General features: G+C 42.7%; 1 protein-coding gene across 1 annotated transcript; it reads left to right on the top strand.

The window, feature by feature from the left end:
- The first annotated feature begins 2356 nt into the window (after nucleotides 1–2356).
- LOC107126513 (NBPF family member NBPF6) lies at nucleotides 2357–21917 on the top strand. The gene is made up of 8 exons (XM_065539317.2): nucleotides 2357–2594; nucleotides 4159–4261; nucleotides 5912–6126; nucleotides 7156–7229; nucleotides 12432–12669; nucleotides 16458–16694; nucleotides 18698–18901; nucleotides 21735–21917. Exons 1-7 carry the CDS (start codon nucleotides 2459–2461, stop codon nucleotides 18898–18900), a joined length of 1206 nt encoding a protein of 401 aa, XP_065395389.1. The 5' UTR covers nucleotides 2357–2458; the 3' UTR covers nucleotide 18901; nucleotides 21735–21917.
- The last annotated feature ends 3645 nt before the right edge of the window (nucleotides 21918–25562 follow it).

The following is a 25562-nucleotide window of genomic DNA, read 5'->3' as shown; positions in this document are numbered from 1 at the left end:
TTTCTGCACAGTGATGAGACCAGTCTTCTCCAAGCCTCTCACCTTACAAGAAAAGGAATCGTTTGGCTAAGAATTCAGACTTCAGTAGAGATATGTAAGTAAGGAGGACTTATAAATAATCTAGCTGCCTAAGAAGAAACTAGAAAGTTAGCAAGTACATTCATGTTTTGGACAGTTGTGCTCGCCAGATCAGAGGCATTCAGACATGAAGAAAAGACCCCTTAGTAAAAGAGAAATAATTCCTTCCTATACTAGGACATTATCGCCAACTTCAGGGAAGTGGGGTCATAGCTGCCTGCTCTAAAGCATGGGTCGCTTTTGCATTTAGGATGTGTTTGACATCCTGACACCTGCGCCCATTTTGGGGGAGGCCAGGGAAGAGCCAGAATTTTTGGTGGTGTTGGACAGTGCATGGAGATTGTTCAGCAGGAGGAGGGTAAGTGCCAGGAGAAAGACCAGGACATGCTGAGAGACAATGAGCAGCACGAATAGGGACAAGTACACGATGAAAACAAAAGTTAATGCTTCATCTTCAAAAACTCAAACCAATTATTTGTCCTTACAAGTAATAAAAAGTATTTTTTTTTATTTACAGAAGAATTTAGTTGCAATATAGAAATCAGAAAAATTTTAAGGCCAGGCATGGCGGTTCATGCCTGTAAGCCCAGCATTTTGGAAGGCTGAGGCAGGTGGATCGCCTGAGGTTGGGAGTTCGAGACCAAGCTGGCCAAAGTGGAGAAACCCCTCTCTACCAAAAATACAAAATTAGTTGGGCATGGTGGCACATGCCTGTAATCCCACCTACTCTGGAGGCTGAGGCAGGAGAATTGCTTGAACTCGGGAGGCAGAGGTTGCAGTGAGCTAAGATTGCGCCATTGTACTCCAGCCTGGGCAACAAGAGCGAAGCTCCGTCTCAAGAAAAACAAAAACAAAAAAAACAAACAAAAAAAAGAAATCAGAAAAATTGTAAGTTCAGGTGTAAAACCCTAAACCATAGCTTCAATTTAATCTTTCTAAATAGAACAAAGAATAAAAACTCCATAAAACATACATTGTGCTATAAAACCCACAATGGATTACGACCTGCACCTTCCTCTAGGGGATTACACATGTACCCTGAAGATCATCAACCACCGCTGCCCATTACTAATCTCACCACATTCTTTTAGTGGAAGACAATCGCAGATCAATGGTGTTAGGCCAACTCAAAAAACAAAACAAAACAAAAAAACACCTAACAAGCAATATTCCATAAAAACCACTCATGGACCCTGATCTGTTTAATATACAGGGGAACTGAATGAAAACAACAAAATAGCCTCAGCTTTATAAGACTTCCCAAGATAGGTGGTCTCTGTATGTTTTCAGGAGGTATGCATAAATGATTTTGATCACTTGATATCTTGAAAAGAGCAATTGTGAATCTAGAATGACATCCATAACTGAGAAGTATGAAATGGAGTATTTAGAGACATTAAAATACAAATCAGCCTATAGACAGTGGAAGAGCTTCAGCAGTAGGGATGTCAAACTGGTCATAAGTGTAGTGAAAAGCCAACGTGCTGCCCCAGTAAGGGAAAAGAAATCAACATAACAATGGGATGCCGCAAGAAGAATATTGAGACAATACAGAAAACATTTTGAAAATGAATCATTCACTCACCTAGTATTATATTCTGCTTTTGGTCTTACACTTTTTAGAGGATACAGAGAAAACTGCAGAAGACCCAGAAAAGCACATCATGGCAGCCTAAAAGTTCCACATCTTTCACTTGCAGAAAAGCCTTCAGATCTGTTTTTACTTAAAGAGAAGGTGGGTGACTTCAGCATAACCATTGAGAATAAAACCTGTTGAGAAATTACTTCTGCCTTGATGATTTTATCCACGTAAGGGATGAACAATGAGAAATATGCTTAGATTTATTGGGAAAGAGATAGGTCTGTTGTATTGTCACAAGGGTACACAAATACTCAGAATGACAGCTGAGGGAGGTGTCCCCATCAGTGGTGACCCTCAGCGGAGATCAGGAGGCCTTGTGTTTCAGCATGGCCTAGGCAGGTGGAAGGCAGGGGCTCCAAGATTCCGTGACATCGCCACCTTCTAATTCTCTTATAGTGATGGCAGACCATTACCTGACCCACTGGACACTACTTCCCTCACTCCCTTCAGAGTCTGAGCTACAGGCAGTGCCTTCTGCTCCAAGCTGTGGCACCTTAAACTTTGTTTTTGGCAGTTAAAGACTTTCAGGTGTTGGGTGTTGATCAAGTTTTTCTGAACAGTAAGGTAAGAATTCCAGTTATTGTCATCCCTCAGTCCTGATTAAACCTGTTTGATTTCACTAGTTTTTAACCCATCTTGTGTTTGAGTTTCTTCTCCCCAGTCACTGGCTCTACCTCTTCTGCCACAAACGTCAGCGTAGCAGAATCTGTCAGCCCTTTGTCCAGTAAGAGAGCAGAAATGAACATCCTAGAAATCAACCAGGAATTGCGCTCACAGCTGAAAATGAGCGAACAGCAGTTCCGAGACCTCAAAGAGAAATTTCTTGTCTCTGAAGCTCCTGCCTACTGTCTGACCAACCAGTTACAGAAATACAGTAAGTTCTACAGGCTCATTATCACCAAAGTGATAAGTGATCACTGTCTTCTCTCTGAGAAACTAAACACTCTTTAGACCTGATTCCTCTCTTTTCTTCATCAAAATAAACTTCATCCTTCCCATGCTCCCAGAAAAGTAGAAATAGATATTTTAATCTCATTTTGCTGAGGACTGAAAAACTGGGCACGAAGTGTTTAGCAACTTTTCCACATTTGCAGTGAAGTGTAGGGTGGGGTTAGAGTTAAAGTCCCAATTATTGATGCCTGATGCAGACACAAAACTTCCAGTTTCTCTCAGTAACAGCCTAAACCATTTTTACTAGGACCCTCTCTGTGCCATTTAAAATCCTGCAGGCAAATAACGTTTAGTCTGTTGGTGTAAATGTCTGAAACTAATGAACTTTTCTTCAATTTAAGCGTCTATTGAGGCCCAATAGGCAAAGCCCTGTGCGGTCCACACTGGGGGAAAGATGGTGATAGTTCACAGTCCCTGCTTTCCAGGACCTTAATGAGGAGTCTGCTCTTAGTAGAACCTGTGGTATCCACAAGTGACAGCATCAGGAGCAGGGACGACCCTGCTGAGAGGGAAATCCTGCTTCCCAGAGCAGAGGCTCTTATTCCTAACGAGGAAGAAAGAGAGTGCCCAAGACTCTGCTGAGGTAGCAGTGCAGTGTGGAGAGGAGGGACCCTGGGCTAGTCTCCTGGGCTCCAGTCCAAGTTGTTTATCTTCTTTGTCTCAGTCTCCTGATCTATTAATAGAGTCCTATAATAATTCCTACCTCTGTAAATTGCTGCAGTGAATTACAGGAACTCGTTCTTGTAAATCTCCTGGAACAGTCCTTGGCACAGAGTAAAAACTATTTATTAGTTATTTGTTCTACTATTTCTAATTTAACACAAACTTTATTAGCATTTGGGCATTTTTTTTTTCAGGGCCTTATGGTCTTATGCCTCATATTTTACTAAATTGTGTCCAGATATGATTTTAAAAATCTTGGTGATATTTGTGCTTGAAATTCCCAATACAAGGGAACCATCAGTCCCATAGTTCTAGAAGCCTTCCCGAGGGTACAGTAGATCACTGCTTTATGTTCCAGCTCAGTGTTTTACAGGAGAGGCTGCAAGGCTTGGCAAAGTGGCCCAGGATTCAGAGTCAGATCTTAGTGGATGTGAACTCTGACTTTGCCTCATTCCAGTTGAGTCATGTTTTCTAGTTATTTCATGTGCCTTTGAGTTCCTCTTTTCTCATCTGTAAATTAAGGCGTATCAGCTGCCTTGTATTTGGAAGGTTGGTAAAGTTGTGGCGCTTCTGTTGAGGCCCAAAAGGCAAAGCTCTTGCTGGCTGCACTAGGAGAAGCGATGGTAGCACAGAGCATCTGCTTTAAAGAAACCTAAAGAGGAGGCTACTCCTGCCAGACACTGTGGTACCTGTAAGTGACAGCAACAAGTGCTGCCGAGAGCCTGGTACCGGGGATCCTTGTGTCCTTGGGGTGGATCCTGACTCCTCCCCTGTAGGCAGCGACATGTCCAACCTCCCACCGAGACAGGTGTGTCTTTTCTCAGAGTGTGAGGAGCACAAAGGCATCACAGAATCTGTGCTGGGGGAGAAGATGCAGTTCAAGGAGGAGAAGCTGGCAGAGAAGTCGACACAAGCTGAGGAGCTCAGGTGAGGGAGGCTCTGTGTGGTGGGGCAGGCAGGTGGAAGGTGTGTGAGTCTCTGATGGGGGCAGCTCAGCTGGACAAATAAGAGCTAATCCGGGTCAGGAGAAGGGCAGCGATTTACATAGCAGGCACATATTGTGCAAATATTTATAAAACAATTACAGAACAACAATGCTAGTAAATTATGGGCTACAATTGTTACTCAGAACAAGTAACTATTGAGACAAAATTTGTAAAACACAAAATTAACCAAAGGAAAGTGAACAACTCAGCATTTAGTATACTCAAAATATTGTGCAATCACCACTACATTTTCTCTTTTTAAACGTTTTATTTTAATGTTTGTGGGTACATAGTAGGTGTACATATTTATGGAGTGCCTGAGATATTTTGGTACAGGCATGCAATGGATAATAATGACATCACATAAAATGGGGTGTCTATCCCCTCAATAATTTGTTGTTTATGTTACAAACAATCGATTATACTCTTTTAGTTATTTTTAAATGTACAATTACATTATTAGCTATAATCACACTGTTGTGCTATCAAATGCTAGGTCTTAGTCATTCTATTTTTTTGTACACATTAACCACCCCCATAACCTCAGCTTCCATTATGCTTCCCCGCCTCTGGTGACTATCCTTCTACTCTTTATCACCATGAGTTCAATTGTTTCGATTCTTAGATCCCACAAATAAGTGACACCATGCGATGTTTGTCTTTCTTTGCCTGGCTAATTTCACTTTGCATAATGACCTCCAGTTCCATCCATGTTGCCACAAATGACAGGATCTCATTCTTTTTTATGGCTGCATAGCACTCATTGTAAATAAGTATCACGTTTTCTTTATCCTTAGAATCATCTTCTGACTTACTGCCTTCTCATTCTTTCATTCATTTGAATGTTATTATGTTGACCCTGTCATTCTTCATTCTTTCATCTCTCTGAATAACCTCAGCTATACTTGGCCACATTTCTATGTGTGGCTTTGTGTCTAGTCACTGCATATTGTGCTATGTGTATTTTTACATGGAAATGTTCATGACCAAAATGAGGAACGACAGGGACAACTTTCTGAAACAAATTTTGCAAGACATCTAGTTTTCTTTACATGGCAAAAAGTTGAATGGAATGTTGAGGAATCTTATAGGAGCACTCTAATACAGAGGAGGGGTTTTAGTAAAAAATTGTATTTCGGCTGGGCATGGTGGCTCACCCCTGTAATGCCAGCACTTTGGTAGACTGAGGAAGGTAGATCACTTGAGGTCAGGATTTTGAGACCAGCCTGGCCAGCATGTCGAAACCCTGTCTCTAATAAAAACACAAAAATTAGCCGGGCAGGGTGACATGTGCCTGTAGTCCTAGTTACATGGGAGGCTGAGGCAGGAGGATATCTTGAACCTGGGAAGTCGATGTTGCAGTGAGCTGAGATTGCATCACTGCACTCCAGCCTGGGGGACAGAGTGAGACTCCATCTCAAAAAAATAATTTTTTTTTTTTCTATTTGTCAGAGCCATTTCCCCAAAACTGTTCTAAAATTCTGCCTGGAGGGCTTCTTGAGGATATTCTCACAGAAATCTCTGTTGCAGTTCTTTGAACTGATCACTGATCCCTCTCCACTGTTATATTTTCTCTACTATCCCACCTTAGGCGATACAAAGCCTTAGTTCACTCTCAGGCACTAGAGCTGACCCAGTTGAGGAAGAAGTTACGGGAAGGGAGAGAGGCCTCCCTCTTACTCAGTCAGCATCTCAAGGCCCTTCTCACTGATGATGACCCTGACAACCACCAGGGGCAGGACCTCCGAGAGCAGCTGGCTGAGGGGCGCAGGCTGGCAGAGTGCCTTGTCTGCAAGCTCAGCCCAGGTAAGGTAGTCACGGACCCTGATAATGCAAAGTCCTAGGCTTATGAGAAGACTCCAGACCTCCACACCTGCACAATGACAATTTTATTGGTGGTCTTTCTTTCCACTAAGCATTAGTGCCATGACATGACCAGGACTTCCTGTGTAGGAAAAGAGATGAGAAAGCCAGGGGTTGGAGGTCACAGTACGGCAAAAGCCTCCTTCCTCCTTGACGGAACAGGCCTTTGGAGCAAGAAGCAGCATCCATCCAGTTTTAAAGGACAGGAAGGAGGATGTGACAGGAGGCAGCTTGTTAGAGTGGAGAGAGCCCTGGACTAAGAATGGATGTTCCCAGGCTCTATGCTCAGCAATGTCTTAGTAACTGTGGGCCAGCAATTTATCCTTCCTGGATGTCTAACTGGAAATGGAGATGAATTATCTCCTGTGTGGTAGATACAGCATTCAAATGTGGGAACACACATAAGTGTGTTTCAAAATAAGACAAAGACCCTCACTGTGTGATATTAGATAAGGTAGTTGATGTGGTAGCATGTGGTGTTAGGAAAGTTGTTAAGACTAGAACACTCTTCATGGAGAGAATTTCCCAGGACAATACAGCAGAAGCTACTTGGAGGGCCTGTGAAGTCCCCTGATGTATCGAGTGGTGCAGGACAGGTTGTTTGTCCTCTCCTAAGAGAAAGAAATAGGTTTTAGTGAGAGCTGTGAGGGGATGTGGAGTCTGTGCCTGGGAATCAGATCTGTGGCCAGAAGGGGAAGACAGCTGCTGAAGTCCAGAGGGAAGATGGACAAGGCTCCAGTGATATGAGGCGAAAAAGGTCTTTTAAATTTTTTCCCACGTCATGCTGGCTCTCCAGATCGGAACCACATTGCCAGGGCAAAAAACGTGAGAACTAAAGATGAAACATGAGGGCTTTCAGTGCAACACTGACTTGTACATAGATGTTCATGTCTCTGTGCTCACATAGCTCACTGTGTTTGCAATGGGTGAAGTGGGAAATATCTGAATGGACATTACTGCATTTGTTTGCAGACAATGATGAAGTTGGGAATGAAGATGCTAAAGATGAGAAAGTTGGAAAAAGTCCAAGGACCACTTGCCTCCAGGTAACAATGAATAATCAGGAGCTGGTAATGGGTAGGTAAAATATGGAAAAGGCCTCAGAAAGAAGACAAGAGAGGTACAGGTTGTCATGGATTCTAGATGCAAGGAAAAAAATTGCAGATTGTATTGATTTAGTGCACTCATTCAACAGTGAAATAGCCCTGTTGACATGGTTGTCTATTTTCTTTGTGGTACTTGGAAGCATGACCTGAGGAGAACTTATCAGCCTTGGGGATTTCCTGCACATACAGAAGAGACCCGTTCTCTTCTGTTATGAAAATCAGGAGGAATTTCATATCTGCTTCCTACACAGTTATCATTAGGTTCTTATGAGTTAGGATACACAGCAAAGAGTTAACAAGGAGAGGAATTAGGAAGTAACTAGCAAAGTAAAACACCAAGAAAAGTACCTAGACCAAAAGTACTTGCTTTTCAAATCACAATATTGGAAGAAGAAGGCCTAGAAGTCACACCATCTCTGGAGTCTACAATGGCTCAGCGTGTATTTTCTTGGCCACAGTATGTTACATTCAACCCAACTGAGCCACATGATGTAGCGGCTGTTGGGGTTCTCCATGTGCTGTGTGTTACATCTGCACCATATAGAGATAGCTGAGTCTCTTCCCTCCTTGGATCCTACCTGCCCAGTGCAATGAGCTCCAGCTGCTCTCTTCTTCTCAGGCCCCCATGGCAGCCACACTCTGTTGCAGAGAGAGGAGGATTGCCTTTTCTCTCTTAAAGGGAACCACTCCTTTGGGTTTTGGAACCACTCACTTATGCCTCCTGACAAAACAGCTCGCACTCCCTGGGGTCTAAGCACTCTTGGTTTGATCTTCTGTCACCTCTGTTATCTCTGTACCACCTGGCTCATCAGGGAGGTACAGGAGACTGAAGAAAAGGAAGTCCCTCAGAACTCACTGGAGGAATATCCTGCCACTTGTTCAATTTGTCATGACCCTTCTGACTCCCACTGGCCTCAGAGGAGTGCCAGAATCACATCCGAGGAAGAGAAAGTCAGCTTTGCTCTGGTTGTATGCAGTGAATCTTCACATTACGAAGGAGAGGAGGAAGTGCTAAACATTCTCCCAGGTAGCTTCTATATTCTTCGTCCTTTGTACCTCTGCCTAGGCTGAGAAAGTTCAACTCTGAGGACAGGGCCTATAGATACATATTGGTTTGAATCAGGAAGTAGGATTAAGTATTAAACATAAATATCAGGTGGGTCAGGGGGCTCCCCTCTCCTCCTCAGCCCATGTCATGCCTTAGTCTCTCTGGCCCCAGTGTCAGGTTATTGCACCTCAGGTAGGTGTGATAAACTCATACCCACCTGTGTACAGGAGGTATAGAGGAGGCATCTGTCAGGTATCTGTCAGATTTCTCCTATCTTGGATCCAATGTCTTTTTTCTCCTGTAGTGATGTAATTTGTGTCCCCGAACAATGTCCTTGGAGTATCTATGCCTGTCAAAGGTCATTGGCCGCCTTGCCTATAGATTTGGAGATGTCGTTACCTTAGTTTTATTGCTCTCAGCTGCAGTCTCTATTCTCCTTTAAGTTGGCTTATCTTAGCTTAGCAGCCACCTCAAAACCCGGACATAAACACTTCTATCTTTATCTTGCTTACAAGTTTCCATAAAGCAAGGCTGAGGCCTGAGTTCTCCACCCTACTAATGGCCAATTTTTCTGTGTAACACCGTATAATCTTTTATTATGAGAGGGTTTTTAGAATTTATCCTTCAGTTCAGACTTGTGTATAAATTCCTCTAAACATTCAACAACCATGACATCTACTGAGACAAGTCAATATTGCAGCGACACTTCTAGAAAGTAGTTAATCAAATTCCTGAAGATCTTGGGGAAAAAGTTTTTTTTTAACTGCCTAACAGACACAGGCCAGAGGATATGCAATTATGATGTACCAGAAGAGGAAGATTCTGCCCCATGGGCCTGGACAGCAGGTTCATCTACTTCTTCCAAGACTTAATCTAGGGCATCCTAGAGCTTTTCTGTAAGAATACCATATTCTTATGCTGAGAATGTTAATACCCTTGTGTTATGATTGGACACTAATTTGGTCATGTGTGGAGTATGATTTGCTTAATGTGATCCTCTCTTCTGAATTTATTTGCAGAAAATCAAAATGATAATGAGGAAGAGGAAGGGAAACAGTCAGTGTCCCCCAGGTAACTCTGATTTGTGAGCTGGTTGTTCAATAGTGGCATCTGGAGGATGACATCAGGGAAACATAGGAGTTTATGAATAGGACTATTTTATACATTCAGTTGACTACAAATTATTCTTTTGAACAATGTTTTCTTTTTTCTTGTGGTACTCATATACATTTCAATCTCTCTCTTTCTTTCTTTCTTTCTTTCTTTTTCTTCCTCTTCTCTTTTTTCTTTCTTTCTTTCTTTTTTCTTTCTATCTCTCTCTCTCTCTCTCCCGTCTTCCTGCTTTCCTTTCCTCTTTCTTCCTTTCCTTTCATTTCCATTCCATTCCTTTCTTTTCCTTTCCTTTCCATTTCTCTCCTCTCCTCTCCCTTCCCTTCCCTTCCTTTCCCTTTTCCTTTCCATTTCCGTTTCCTTTTCCTTTTCCTTTCCTTTCCTTTCCTTTCCTTTCTCTCTCTTTCCTTCTTTCCTTCTTTCTCTTTCTTTCTTTTTTTCTGACAGGGTTTCACTCAGTCATCCAGGTGGAGTACAGTGGTACTATCAAGACTCACTGCAGCTTTGACCTTCCTGGCTCAAGTGATACTCCTGCCTTAGCCTGCTTTCAATTGCTTAATCCCTCTCAAGCATAGTATCCTGCAATCAGTTGACCCAAATGAACTCACCAAACTCATGGATTTTTTGATATCACCTGTCCTCTTCCATGTGGTTAAATCCAGGCTGAGATACACCCTGTTAGGTGTCAACTTGTTGGCAAGTATCTGATCACAAGAGAAGAAAATTGAATAAAACCCCAACTCCATATTATGTCAAAATATGTTGCTTCTTCTTTCTCATGAGCTTCTAATCTGGGCAATTCACTGAACATGAGCCATCTCTATCTCTCTTTCTCTTTCTCTCACCATCCCACGGCAGCCACACTCTGTCCCACCATGAAGAGAATAATTTGTACCTTTTATTGGGTCAGCCCCTTTGCTTTCTGCAACTGTTGCCTTATGTCTTCTGTCAAATCCATCTAGGAGTCTGTAGTCCCCGGCCCCCTTGGTTTAACCTTAGACCTTCCTACCCCATCAGTCTCAGCAAGGAGGTGCCACAGGTGGCAGAGCATGAAGTCCTCCAAGAGCCACGGGATGAATGTTGTTTGACTCCATTGATTCCCACTGACCCGTCTGGCTCCCATCTGTCTTACAGAAGCACCTTGTACTCATTTGAGAAACAGCAAGTCTGCTTGGCTCTTGATGGGGGAGGAGTGCTCCACTGTGAATGTGATAAACATCCAAGTGATGTCTCAGGTAGACTTCATAGTCCTTGCACCCTGAGCCCCAGAGTGGGCTTAGAGATGTCATCAATGTGCCCAGGAATCATGGGCATGAGTTGTTTTGAATCAGATTCTAGAGTTTAATTTGAAACACCAACATGGGTTGGGTCAATGAGCTCTGCTCTCTTCCTTGTCTCAGACCATGCCTGTGTCATCCTGGGCCCACTATCAAGATATTGGACCCAAGACAGATGTGACAAATTCACACCGACCTGTGCAGCATATTTCCAAGAGGTGTCTGTGAGATGTCTTAATTTGAATACAATTTGTCTTTCCAGCTATTATTGTGTTCCTTATAAATTTCTTTTCCCAACCATGTCCCTTGAGGTTCTATGACTGCCCAAGGTCAGTGGCATCTTTATCTACCTTTCTGTGGAAAATGATACCAAGGTTTCATTGAACCCAGGCCCATTCTCTATGTCTTTGATGTTGGCTTGTTGTAGCTAAGCAGGCCATTGACTTGCTGGTATGTTTCTGGAAGCAAGACTGACCACTGTCACTCCTAGATGCCCAAATAGCCATTGTTACTGTGTAGCACAGAGATTCATTTTGATTCAAGAGTATATAGATTCCCTCCATCCTTCTAATTTCAGCATCTAAAATGCTGTAAACCGTGAACAACCTTGGTATTCGATGAGGGAAGGCTACATATTGCAGTTTCCTTTCTAGAAAACATCTGGGCGTATTTGCTTTGAATTGGTATGAAAAATATTGCTTACCTGTTTGCACAGTCTCAGGACAGATCGTATTGAGATAATGATCTACAAGAATAGGGAGATTTCACCCCTAGGCTCAGGGAAATCCAAGGCATTTCTATCATGACAGGACCTCAGGCCTCCCAAAATATTTCTCTCACAGTGTCCCGTTCTCACACTGAGGAGACTGATGGCTCTGTGTTAGGATTGGATGGTGGACTGTTCATGGGTGTAGGAGAATCTGCTTAATTTGTCTCTCCCTGTCTGAAATTATTGACAGAACTTGAACATGACCAAGAGGATGTGAAGGACCAAGACCCATCAGGCCCTAGATAACTCCAAGGAACTACAGACAGTTAATTCAGTGGACATCTGGAGACTCTGGATGCAGGAAAAATCAGAATGTGCTGAATATTTGTTCCATCTATTCAGCCAATCATGAAATATTTTTTGTTATTAGAATTGCCTGTTTTCATTGTATAGCTGTATTTGTATTTCCCCTTCTTTATTAATTCCTCTCAATTGTACTAATCTCTCTTCAGTTGACTCAGTTGAACTGATCTATCAGAGATATTTTCTGCAGTCCCCTTTTCTATCATTTTTGTTTAATGCACATCTGATGTCTGTGCTTTGGCATTACCATGTGTGCAAGTATTTCACAGCATGAAAATGAATGAAAAAATTCGTATCTTGCTACAATATTGAGAAAAAGAGATGTTGGGGATACAATATCTCTAAGAGTCTAGGAAAACTCAAGAGCCCATGTTTATTTGGCCACTGCATGCTGCTATGAATACAATTTATGCAAAAATGCTGAATGCACCATGATGTCCCTCCATGTGCATTGTGTGTCATGGCTGTTTTGTACAGGGATCATTCCATCTCCTTCGTCCTCAGCTCATTGTCTACCCAGTGCACCGAGCCTCTGCTGCTCTCTTTCTTCTGCCCCAGATGGGGAAGGATTGTTCTATCTCTCTGAGGGGCCTGCCCTTTCCTTCCTCTGGCCCCTCCTGTAGGCCTCCCTTTAGAGCCAGCTGGGCACTGTGGTTTTGCTTCCCTCTGGTGTTTATCTTCAGTCTTCTTCACTCACCAGGCCCAGCAGGCAGCTGCTGGAGGTAAAAGAGCTCAGTGTCACAGAGGACTCACTGGATGAAAGTTACTTGACTCCTTCGATTGAATATGACCTATGTGACTGCCACCAGACTTACAATAGCACCTTGTGCTCATTGGAGGAACAGCTCACCTGCTGTGCTCTGGATTCAGCCTGTGAGTACTTCATCCCAAAGGTCATAAAGCTCCACTGGTCTCCCTTCCAGGCAGCCTCTCTATTTTTTTGTTTCCTGCAATTTGTGCAGGCTGAGACATGACATCCCTGTACTTATATTGTTTTGAATCTGGCTCTTGGATACAGTTTTAAACACAGACATCCAATGCGTGGAACTTTCCTCTTCTCTTGTCCTAGGTGACTCCTTTGTCACCAGGCCCTTTCTCACAAGAGTGGGATGTGGGCATCAAGACAGGCCTGAGAAGGGAAAAGGTGAGTGGCAATTGCAAACACTCGGCCATCTGTAGCTCAGCTGAAGACATTTGTATGAAAGACCTCCTTCTTTAAGATAAGACATCTCTCTTTGGTGAAAGTATGTTGCTAGTTGCATTTCCTGGACAGTGCCCTTCACTATTCTCTAGTCAACCACTTGTGCTGGCAGTTTTGCCCAATTATTTTGGAGGTCTGTTTTCATGATTCCTATGTCCCAGGCCAGATTCTCAACTTCTTCTGAGGTGGCTTCCCTCCAGCTGAAGCAAGCGAGTGTCCCATCCTGCCTGCATGGCCATGGCTTTTGTTCTTTGTGGAGCACTGGTGATTTTTTTCCACGTGTGGGTTTATAATTTCAATCATGTGTCTGGTCTCAGTGTCATAATGTCACATAAGCCATCAAAAACTAGTGTCCCTGATGAGGTGCTGGCCTAACTGATGAGCTAAATCCATCATGTGGTTGGAACCATGTGGTTCCCATCCCCATGATCTCCAGGAGATCCTTCCTCTTGACTGGCTGTCCCACGGGGTAGCAGCTTCATAGGGTGTGTGGAGAAAAAAATCCAATTTTCATTTCTTCCCACTCATTAGATTTTTTTGGCGTTCTGAGAGTTGCATGCGGATTTTTGAGCATTTTACCCATAAAATCATCTTGTGGTAGGAGCAAGTAACTCTGTGATACTCTCCGATATATCTCATTATATTCTAATGAAATTAGCAATTAAAATATTGGTCTTGGATACTATTTCGGTGGGTAAGTGTCTTTTGTGCTAGGACCATTCGGTTTCCTGTTTTCCATTTCTCCTTGAGGTTCAGAGAAGCAAAGACTTTTCTCAGGATCACAGGGATTCATGAAACAGACAAAAATATGCATTTACCTTGTCTCTGTTGTGTGCCATGCTCCTTGCCAAGTGAGCTCTGTCTACGCTTGTCTCTGGCCCATTCAGTGCTCAAGGGACACTCCCAAGTAGGTGGTGGCATCTCCGTGTTAGAGCTGAAGACTGTGTTGAGGCTCAGCAAGATCCCTCACTTGCCCCGTAGGTGATGGCCTGACTAGTATTGGTGGGACCATGGCCCAGTGTCTGCCCTATTCCACAGCCCAGTCTCCATCTACTTCTCTGCAGTGGCTTCTTTCAGGGGCTGAGCTTAGATGGGTGCTTACCCTTTTTCCTTTTGCAGCAAATCGTTTTGAAATACTTTCAAGCTTAAACAGAAAAGCTTCCAGTCTGGTACAAAGAACTCTGGTAGCCCTGGCACAGATTCCCTAAGAAAGAAAACCTTGTGCACTTTGTCTGTCCCCAGAGCCAGCGCCTCCTCCAATCCCTAAAGGGGAAGCTCCAGCTCCAGGAGGCTCTCCCTGGAAAGTCAATCAGGAGCTGAAAGGTCCTGCTCTCCTCCACCCACTGTCCTCAGAGGTTCTGCTCTGAACTGGGCTGTCCTGGTAAAGCTGCGGGGCTCTGCCTCAGAAACACTCCAGCCAAGACGGGGCTCCCATGAGGAGGAAGGGAAATGCTCAGACACATGTCTCAGAAGTGAGATGTGTGCAATGTGGGACGGCCCTGCCAGGGCATCATGAAACATGGGCCAGAGAGGCCAAATGCTTCTTTGCAGATGATTGGGATGAATGAAGGCACTATCCAGATTGTACAAGGATGCATCCTTTGTGTGGGTTCACACACTATGCGTGAATAGTGTGTATAGGGGAAAGCCTTGACCCCAGCAGCAGTGACACAGGAGGTCAGCTCCGCTGCATCCTCTCTCTGCAGGGAAAACGTTGGTAGAATCAGTGAGAAGACAACCTAAATTATAACTTGATCTTTTATTGGCGGCTTTTCCCTACCTGCCCAACTAATAAAATATACAGTACTTCAGAAGTTTGAGAAAATTCTAAGAATATTCAAAGTATAAGTTTAATAAGATTTGGTAGTCTGAAAAAGAATGATAAAATGACATGATGAAGTTAAGTAGTGATGACTAAAAACATTCCTAGAGCTTGATTCCTGTCCAAATGCAGAGGACAAGAATGGGGAGACCTGGGTTTGAACAGTCTTTACCAACCAGATTTGCTGTTTCAAGATGTTTTCCCCATCAGCCCAATATAGACTATCATGGAATCTTAAAGATGTCCTCAGTGACTGATGGGTGATGATTAGAAAACTGTGTCCTGAGTAACTACGGAGGTCACACCAAGCTGAGAGTAGGGCTTGTGGACAAAGACCAGAGGCCTGGAGGCACCCAGTGCAGAGCTGGGGCCAGTGAGGGGCCATCCTGACTCCAGCGGAGAATTTGTATGAGGGAGTAGTAGGAAGGGATATTGGATGAGAATACGGGCCAGAAGTTAGAAGGAGAACAAAGGCAGGGTCGGGGGTGAGAGTCATGTAGTGGGCAATGGAGAGAAAGTTTTCAGAAGTGAGCGGGAATGTGATAAGAACAGGGTGATAAAACTGTTGATTCAATTGCCAGTGTAGAGATGGCAGAATCAGAGAAGGCAGTTAGGGAGACTGTATGAAGCCAAGAATGAGTGATGAGAGTCTGATATAACTGCTCTCAGGAAGATGAAGTAGAGTAGATACGTGAAAGACATTTTACGAAAAACTTAAGGAAACCTTGGTGAGAATGAGGATGTGTAGAGGGAGGAGCTCCACAGCAATGTGGAGCAGGTCCTGAGGGCTCCGTCCCCTTCCTAGGCTGACCTTGGTTTGGCGGAGGCCATTCGAAGTCTCTCATTAGGCCACCCTCTGAGAATGTGTGTTTTTCTCTCTATGGAAATATAAATAATTTTTATCAGGGAATACAGCCCCGATCCCACTGGAAAAATGGGTAATATGAAGATTGAGCATTGTGTTACCTCCATAAAGAACCACAAATTCTGATCTGTAGCACTTCTGGCCCCTAAATTTTCATAAAGGGACTGGTTCCTGTATTACATTGCTTAAGGCTGCTAATAACCACTGTATGGCAATAGAATGTATATGTGTGGGGAGGTGGTAAAACTATTGCAGGCAACAGGAAATTCAAAATGCCCTAGGACCCTGAAAAGTTCACCTCACTTAGTATTTGGTATTTAATATTCCAACTCCCTTTTACGTCACTCCCTCCCAAAGCCTCGAGGCTCTAAATATTCCGCTGTTCTTCTTCTCCTATGTGTTTAGATAAACAACTCTTCCTCTCCTGTGTTCTGGAAGCTCTCTAAAACTATCACTCTAGGGTGCAGGGAAAAGATGAATAATAATGAATAATAGGCATGACCTTGTTAGACAATCCAGAGCCTCAGGGGTCAAGTGGGGGTTTTTCAGTAAATGGGTACTCTAGCCTGGGAACCTGTGGTCTCAGCATCCCCAGTCACAGACATGAAAGGTGACATCGCCTTTGTTTACATGATGTCTGTCTTCATGCCCTGGGTCACTGGGTGCACTGGGTCATTTTATGGAGAGGCAGGGACTTCAGAGATGGGTGTTTTGGGAATGCTTAGCAAAGGGGAAACTGAAATTGTTCCTACTAAACCCCCTTCTCCTTTCAGTTCCCACCCAGGAGGCCTGTCCCCAAGGGCCTTGGAGTGGAGACTTGAGCCACCACCTGTCAGAGGTGCAATCTTCACATGCACAGCTGGAGCCAAGCACCCTGGTGCTCAGTTGTGTGCAATTGCAGCTGGATCAATGGTTTGATTATGGCTATAGCATGGCCAGGCAGGGCCCTTCTTCCACCACCTGGACCTTCACAGCCAAAACTGATTCTGGGAACCAATGGCCCTTCCAAGGTAGGGAAGGAAACGGGAATAGGAAACTCTAATCCAGGTGCTGGCTGTCATGGTGTTGTGGGTGGAGGAGACAAGGGGGGCTCTGCATGCTCACTGAGGGTCAACTTGAAATCCACGTTGCTCTAACATAGTGAAGTGAGTAAGGACCTGGGGTTTATGAACAAATCTGCTCTCAGGTCCTGGGTAAGGACCTGGGGTTTATGAACAAATCTGCTCTCAGGTCCTGGGTTTGCCACTTACAGTTGTTCACCTTGGCCAAGTTATTTGTCTTTTTGGTATTAATATCTCGTTTCCTCAGAAATGATATCTACCTGTAATCGTTGTTCAGAGCATTAATTATGAGAATTTCCAGAGTGATGTATTCAATAAGAATTGCTCAATAAACCTATGAATAGATGTTATCTAATTCTTTTATCTTTCTGGCAAATTAACACTCAGAATGTGACTTCACATGTGTTTTTTCATCTGAGGTAGAACGATTTTTAAGATCTCTACTTTTAAGGGACCCCTCTTCCTTTGCTTTCTCAGTAAGTCTCATTTGCCAATTTCTTCTCTCTCCTTCACCATCCCTTATTAAGCTAATTTCCCCCCCATTAGGCACTTTCAATAGCAATGTATTCGGCACATTTAATAAAATTAGAAATTCTGGTCCCACAAATCAGTCTCCTGACATACCCAGCTTCTTTTTTTTTTTTTTTTTCTGTTTTTACACTCTCCTTGAAATAAAGGGAAACTTTCATATGTAAAGTGTACAAATCAGTTTCTTTCATGATACTCCATTTAGTTCACCATCTCCATTCATCTCCACAGCTATGTCCTCAGTTTCCTTCTCACAAGGATCCACTTCTGCTCAGATTTTCTTCACTCTGGGTCGTGTTCATCCTTACTCTCTGTCCCTCTCACTATCTCCTTCTGGAGCCTCTGTGGCTGCGTGGTGCTCCTCTGTCAGGTGATGTCCCCATCTGAGACATCAGGAAATGCATGTCCTCAGGAGCCGGTGAGGGTCATGTGAAGTGATGAGCACCAGTCTGGCTCCAAGGAGAGGTTTCATGGAAAGTGCTCATTGAGTGTCGGAGCTGCACAGTTCCTGACATGTACTATGATAACTTGTAGTATTTAATCCTCTTTTCTTTCTTCCTGTCTCTCTTTTACTTCTCCATGTATTCCAACAGCTCCAACCAGAACTAACCTTACTGCTTCAGACACTGTCTCTCTTGCTCACTTTCCCCAGAGTCCTGAACATGAACCAGGCTCCAGGCAAGAAGATAGAATGATTGCTTTTTGTTTTATTCTCCTTCACCTGGTGATTTCTTCTTGCTGTCTAACAGGTCATTTGTTTTTCAGTACACCTTCTATCTCATTCTTCTCATGTTTCTAATTGGTTTTTCCAACTTCAACAGAGCAGGATAATGATTATAATATTATGTTCCATATCTTAGGAGATATCGCCTAAGATATGGAACATGATTATGTAATTATTCAATTAGGTTAATATATATTGTTATATACACTTACATCATTTGTCATATACATTATATATATTTGGTTTGTATATTATATGGAGTGTATATATCTGAAATATATATTTATGCAAGTTTTATAAATTCACAAGGTTTAGTCTTCCATAGTTCTTTTCTTTTAAGACATGTTCCTTTAATTTTAATTTTGCTTGATTTTTATAATTCCCCCTTTAAAAAAGCACAGCCTATATCCCGTATAATTTCCTTGCCTTTGCCTTATACCCCGGGAGCTCTGTGTTCATTAATTTAATTTTTCTTGAATATTTTTATCAATTGGGGGCACCTTTGTCTTCCAGTAATCTTATCATTAATGTAAGAAAAATCAACAGCAATACAAATCAAAGTGTCTCTACTGGCTTCACCTTACCTCTTGGATGTTCATGTCTAGAGCTACTTTCTTTGATACTCCTCTTGGGTAGAAGAGTAAGTCACAGTAAGATCGTGGATAATAGTGGATCTTGATGGCTGTGGTTTTATTTTCAGAGCTGGGTTTGGAGCCTTCCCTTGGAATGAAGAACCCTCCCCAACTGGAGGGTGATGATCTCGAAGGTCCAGCTGACAACACGCATGGGTGTCAAGTCATTGGCCACGTCCATGCCTCAAGTGTCCTGAAACAGATTATCAAAAGAAAACTGCTGTTGAGCAAGTTCAGACTGGCATGCAGATTCCCTCGCCTTCAAGCTTAAGGTACAGAGGTAATCACGTCAATGGCTCTTTGATGCACTCATTCCTTATTTATCTGTCTATGATGACAGCTCATTCTCCCAATACATTTTTTTGGTCTTACTTCTGTGTCCCATGGGCTGCCACCCTGCCAAGCCCTCCCATCCTCATCTCCTGTTTGCTCTCTGAACTCTACTCTGTTCCTGCTGTTGCTGTCCTGATAGTCCCTCTCATGGCAACAGGAGAGACTGGTTCCACTCTCCTGATCCAAAGAGCATATGTTAAGCTGCTGAACAGCAGTCCTTTGCCTGAAATCACACACTTTTTTTTTTTTTTTGGCGTATTTGCTTTTCCTTCCCCAAACTCCATTGCTTCTTTCTGGAGGGAGCATTGCCTTAATACATCATTTACACGTAGACTTTCCTCTTGGGTCTGATTCTGAGCAACCCAACGAAATCAATCCTTAATCCTCACCTTATACATGTGAATGAGAAGTGCTAAAACTGAGCACAAAGAAGTCCAATTAGAAATTAAATTAGAACCTGGGTGACAGGTGGGCATTCTCTATTGGCCTGGAGTCATGTTTGTCTTCACCCTTTAGTCAGATATGCAGCCTAGTGCCAACGTGAATGGAGTTTTCAGGGACTCAGTGTCTGCACCTCATGGACTCATTTGAGCTGACATAAACTGGAGGACATTTATGGCACCCTAAAGGGAAATCAGTCCAAAAGTAGATGCAGAGGGCAGAACTTCAGAACTGCACAGATCATGAGGTGCATCCTAATCTCCCTTTAAAAATTTCTGATTTAAATGCAACTCAGGTGAATTTTGAGGCCAGGAAACATAAATGAGCATTTTATAATCCAACTTTGGGCAAAGTGAGTCTAGGGTCCAGCTTTATGAATACCCAGGATGGTAGACAATAATAGAGGACAATCTGTGTCTTGGATTAGCCCAGTTGACAAGAGAGTAATTTAACTGAAATAATTAGAAGGAAGAATAAAGTCCATAGAGCCACTGAGAATGAAGCTAATTGTGAGAGAAATGGAGAATGGAAAGAAAATGATGGGGAATTGGGCTGCTACATTCGGTATCTCTAAATCCTGCTGCCATGCAATAAGCACCTGGTGAGATTTCATTTAACATGAAATCCTTGAACTGACACCTTGAGATTCTCACTTAACTGTTCTGGGCATGGTTTGGGCATCACTAGCTTTCAAAAGCTCCCATGTGATTCTAATACACAGCTAAAGATGACTAGGACTTTTGATCTACTATGATCTCAGATTATCAACATGGAAGTGCCCCAGATGTGTGACTACTTCTTAGAAAAGGCTAAATATCCATCAGTCATTGATGAGATTTGTGTTCTCATCTCAACAATACCGTTTGTATAACGTGGTTAAAAAAAAACAAGAAAAAAAAAGAGAAAATGGGTGGATTAGACGTCTTTACTTGAAGCACTCTTGCTCAAACTCTTTTGAATACAAGATAAAATAAGAAATAATTAATACATTTAAACAAAGCATGCAGAAAACAGTTTCTCCTTTTATAACACATAATGAAACTTAGTATTTTCCTTTTAACTTGTAAAATAAAACATGCAGTTTGCATTTCCCCACATTAATTTCACAGTTCACTAATGGGTCCAGCACTACAATATGAATACTTTATTTTGGTCAATTGTTATAATTCAGTAAAATCCTTTAAGAGAACTCTTAAGTCTCATTCCCCTGAAGAGAGCATAATAGTAAATTCAAACTGAAACTCAGGAAGTGAATGTATACATTCACTACTTCCTTATGCCACTCTTGAAACTGGCATAAAATACTAAAAAGAAATCTTTCCCATAAAAGTACATTGGGAAAAAAAAGACTGGGAGGGGAAGGAGAACCTAGTAAAAATATAATCCTTTTCAATTTCCACTTTTGAAATTCATTGGTCTAGATATTGAGAATATTTCTAGAAATGACTTAAAGTGTAAGTAGGTGTGGAATCAATTTCAGAGAATTAGGGACAATAAGTTGGGCCTTGGTTACAATACCTGCTCTCTCTCTTTGTTAATTCCATTTTGAGTCTCTACTTTTTCCTTTCTTTCCTGGTCCCCTTTGGATAACACTTACAATATTTCTCTGTTAAACCTTATTCCTGTCCTAGCCAAGGTCACCAACAGGCTCTAATGACTGTTGAGACCTCCAGATTGAAGCATCTCCTCTCTCTTCCTCCAAACTTTATGAAAAGAGCCTGAGGCTTGGGTTCTAGTTCCAGGCTTGTCAGTAGGCAAGTCATGTCACCTTAGTTAAATGTTAGCCACATGGCATCACTGGCTCCTCTATTGTTAAAGGCAGAACTGGACTTAGATGTTGTCTGAGGTCCCTGCTGGCTCTCACATGTAGAGTTCTTCTCATAGCCTACCCACTCCTCTCTAAAAGGCTGAGACATAAGTTATAAGGGGGTGGGTTTCTCTGCAGAGGGTCCTCTCCTTCCTGAAGTCCTCTGTTCCCCAGTGTGCATGATTGATTCTGAGCACACCCTCACAGCGAGGTGTAAAAAGATATCACTTTGCTCCAGACAAAGGGGATGAAGAGGAAAGTGGTTGATATTACAAGCTGCTGGTGGGGTGAGGGCAGGGTGCCTATATTCTGCACTGCAGGCTGACTGTAAATTAGGGGATGTTTTCTTCTAACTTGTGGATAGCATTTGCCCCTTTAGCAAGCCTGAAGCTCACCCTTCAGCTTATCCTCTCTGCAGGAGTTCAGTTTGTCCCTGGGCGTATCACCACTTCGCAATCCCTCCAGACTCAGCAGTCAGCAGGACCTGACAAGGACTCACTTGGTTTTCTTTTTCTTTTTTCCAGATATCAACTACTGTTGGAATTAGGGAAAGAATAAAAATAAGCCACGAAAAGTAGCTTTTCCACCTGATGAAAATACCTAAAACCGCAAATCAAGTATAAGAATGTAATATTGATTTAACATACAACCTTCAACAAAAATAAAGTTTATACAACTCACTAGGAAATAAAATGCATGTAGAATTTATCCTGTTTGTCAACGTAATTCTTCATGAGTCACAAGTATTATAGCCAAGAACAAAACAAACTAATGAAAAGCTGAATGAATCAGTTTATGGTTACTCTGATTTAAAAAACATTTCACAAAAAAGATGTAGCTTTCCAAACAAACCCATTTGATAACCATGATCACAACTAGATTTTATTCTAATTTATAAAACAAAAACATGGTTAGATAGGCATATGATATCAAGAGTCTTCAACCTAGTGGATTCCATTTTATTAAGAAAAAAAAATAAAGAAAACAAGTAGTCCTTAAATTTTCTTAGCTCTCTATAGCATACATTGTATAACATTAAAGTTTTGCTTCCAAAAATATGTTTCCATGTGGTCATGGTATTGTCCAGTACTATTAGGGCCAAAACACCAAAGACATGAGAAGTTTAATCACTGACTTGTCATTTTTCATAAAAACTAAACATTTCCTTAAAGGTCTGGAGTAAAATCTTCCAGGCATTTTAGTGCTGAAAGTCATTTTAAATTAAGTGCGAAATAAAAGCTACAAAAAGTATGAGTTCTTTCGATACAAAAAGCTGTGTAGCTGAAGTTGTGGGCTTCTTTGACATACATAAGCAGTTTCAAGAAAATATTTGCTCAGGTAAGGAAATAGAATTTGTCTGCTTTCACTTAGCATACGCTCCAGTCCATGTCCTGCTTATACAATGTCCTCCTTATACCATGTCCTGCTTATACCTGCCAGAGTTTCTAAAGAACATTAGACTCGATATTTCTTTCCTTCAAAGAGCATCTGTAATTCACAGTACAAAACAGTTCTAAAGTCCTGCTCCGTCTGTCGGACTCTTATACTCATAGACAGTCAGAAGCGGAAGGCCTTAGAGTCCATGAACTCCAAACCCCTCTTCTTATTTTACAATCAAAAACACTGGCATAAAGGGGTGTTATTAGGTGATTTGCCCAAAGACTCACAGCTGGTCATGCTCTTCCATGGGCCCACAGCCCTGCTGAGGTATCTCAAACTGGGTTCCCAGGAACGAGTTGGTTAGTATTACTCAAGGTCAACATCATCTTCATGAATCTCAAGGCAAAAGCTGCCCTTTCTCTTCTGCTGTGTTAGCTCAGGCATTGGCTGCCCTGAGTGAGCAGAGTAGGTGGAAAGTCAAAACGATAAGAGCAGGGTAAAGGTGCCCTGTCACTTAGCATATCAGATGAACGTCTGGAAACAGCTGGCTCACAGTCATTCCGGTGTTTCCTGGATAGGACCGAACAGTCAGATTCTTGCACATCTAAGACTAACTAATACACACGTGATGGTTAGTACTGAGTGTGAACTTGATTAGATTGAAGGATGTAAAGTATTGATCCTGGGTGTGTCTGTGAGGCTGTTGCCAAAGGAGATTAACATTTGAGTCAGTGGGCTGGGGAAGGCAGACCCACCCTTAATCTGGTGAGCACCATCTAATCAGCTGCTAGCGAATATAAAGCAGGCAGAAAAACGTGAAAAGGCGAGACAGGCCTAGCCTCCCAGCCTACGTCTTCCTCCCATGCTGAATGCTTCTGCCCTTGAACATCGGACTCCAATTTCTTCAGTTTTGAGACTTGGACTGGCCCTCTTTGCTCCTCAGGCTTGCAGACAGCCTGTTGTGGGACCTCGTGATCGTGTAAGTTAATATTTAATAAACTCCACTTTATATATATATAAACATATATATATAACATTTATAACACATATATAACGTGTGTATATCTATATATATAAGTTCTGTCCCTCTAGAGAACTCTGACTAATAAAACACAGCTGTAGTTTCCTGAAAAATGCCAAAAGCAATATGTGAGTAGCATGCGGCAGTCCGGAGGTTTTTTTCCTTTTTTAAATATAAGTAATATCTACCTTTATATCTTACACAGAATTCTCACTGCTCTCCACATCTTTTCAGATGTCCTACCTTTATGTCATTTGACACATTTGAATAAATAGCTTCAATTAGTTATTTCCAAATCTTCTTTTTATGTGGTCATGATGTTTCTTCTGCCCTTGAGCTTTAAGAAGCTATCACTAAATGGCAGTGGTGGTTTGGTGGAGCTGTTGAAGTGTTGAAGGGACACACCAAGAAGTATAGGTGATGATGGCTTCATCAGGGCCCCCAGTCTGTTCTTGTTGTGTCCTCTCATCCAGGTCTATTCCTGAGCGTGAATTTCCTGCTTTGATGTCACTTTGCCCAAAGCTAAATCCTCTCTCTTCTCTTATGAGCCAGCTGCTGCTCCACTTCCCTTGTCTTTGTCAGTGGCACCACTAATTACATATTGCCTTAGACTCTGGGGTAAATCATGTAAACCTATGAGGTGTCTTACTTGTCCTTGCTTTTGCTATCCAGTACCAGGCCCTGAATGGTCTTTCTTGGCAACATCTCTCTCTCTATTCCTCATTCTCATTGCTGTAATACCCACTGCCCAGGTTTGGCCTTCATTGTCTCACACCTGCATACATAAAATAGCTTCCTAGTTCATGTCCCTGTCTCTTGCCTCAGTAGGCACACTGAGTCCTCTCCACACCCACCCACTTTCTATGCTAGCTCTCAGAGGTAGCTCTGTGCTGGTGTATCCTGTGCCTTAACATGTGACAATGAGTCTGGAATGGGACTAATGGTCACTGACTTACTGGTTGAATCCTAAATTCCTGCACACCTGTTTTCTACAACCTACAGTGCCCCCCTCTCTGATACTTTAAGAAGGGTAGAAGGGTGAATTGCTCTGCTTGTCCTCTGTAGTACTCCTCGTCTGTCCTTCTGATTTCAGTTGTTCCACTAAAGGGAGAGTAGGTTATTTTGGGATAGAAGAGGGAGGCTTCAGTTCTCTCCATAATGTCCATTAGCCCCTCAAATCCACTTCAGGTAGGAAAATAATCTAAAAGTGAAGACAGTAAGTTTGCTTTCCCTGAAGATAAGCCCAGTTTCTCCTCCCATCTGATGGCAGCTCCAGAGCCGACATAGATGCAGCCCCTCTGTGTATATTCAATGGCTCCCTAGCACCCTTCTTCCTGATTCTCTACCCATCTAGAAGGGCTGTGCGATGAATTCACCAGGAATGCCTTTACGCAGACTCTTTTCCTATGCAAATCCTGCCCATGCATCACTACCCAACTGAAGCCTCCTCCCATGCAATCCTAATAGATCCCACTTCATTAAATTGCCCCAATACATTTACCACTCCTGTGTTCACTTGAATATTTTAGGGCTCAGAACAGGACACCCCACAGTATGGTGCCTTGGCATGTTGAGCCCCTTGAACTGAAAGAAACCAAAAGGAAACCAAATCTGGCCTCAGAGGCAAGATCTGTCTGACCCGCTCTCACTCTTTGTTCTCCTACTCTCCTTTCTCTCCCATGGCAAGCCATAGAAACTAGAATTCCTCTTCCCACAGGCAGGTCACAGAAAGGGGAATCCCTCTGCCCCAAAGTGGTCATAAAACCTAAAATATGACTCTCACCTTTCATCCAGGCCTTTCTGTGTAGGAGCTGGCCATAAAATAAATTCTCTAACCTACTCTGTCTGCTAGCAGGTCCTAAGATCTGCATGCCAGATGGGTCCTGCCCCATACCTGGGAGCAGGAAATGTCGCACAGAGGGGCCATGGAGAACTGCAGCTGAAGGCCTGC

This window comes from Macaca fascicularis, chromosome 2, assembly GCF_037993035.2.
Source record: "Macaca fascicularis isolate 582-1 chromosome 2, T2T-MFA8v1.1".
Classification (NCBI taxonomy): domain Eukaryota; kingdom Metazoa; phylum Chordata; class Mammalia; order Primates; family Cercopithecidae; genus Macaca; species Macaca fascicularis.
This window is presented reverse-complemented; position numbering and strand designations above follow the sequence as displayed.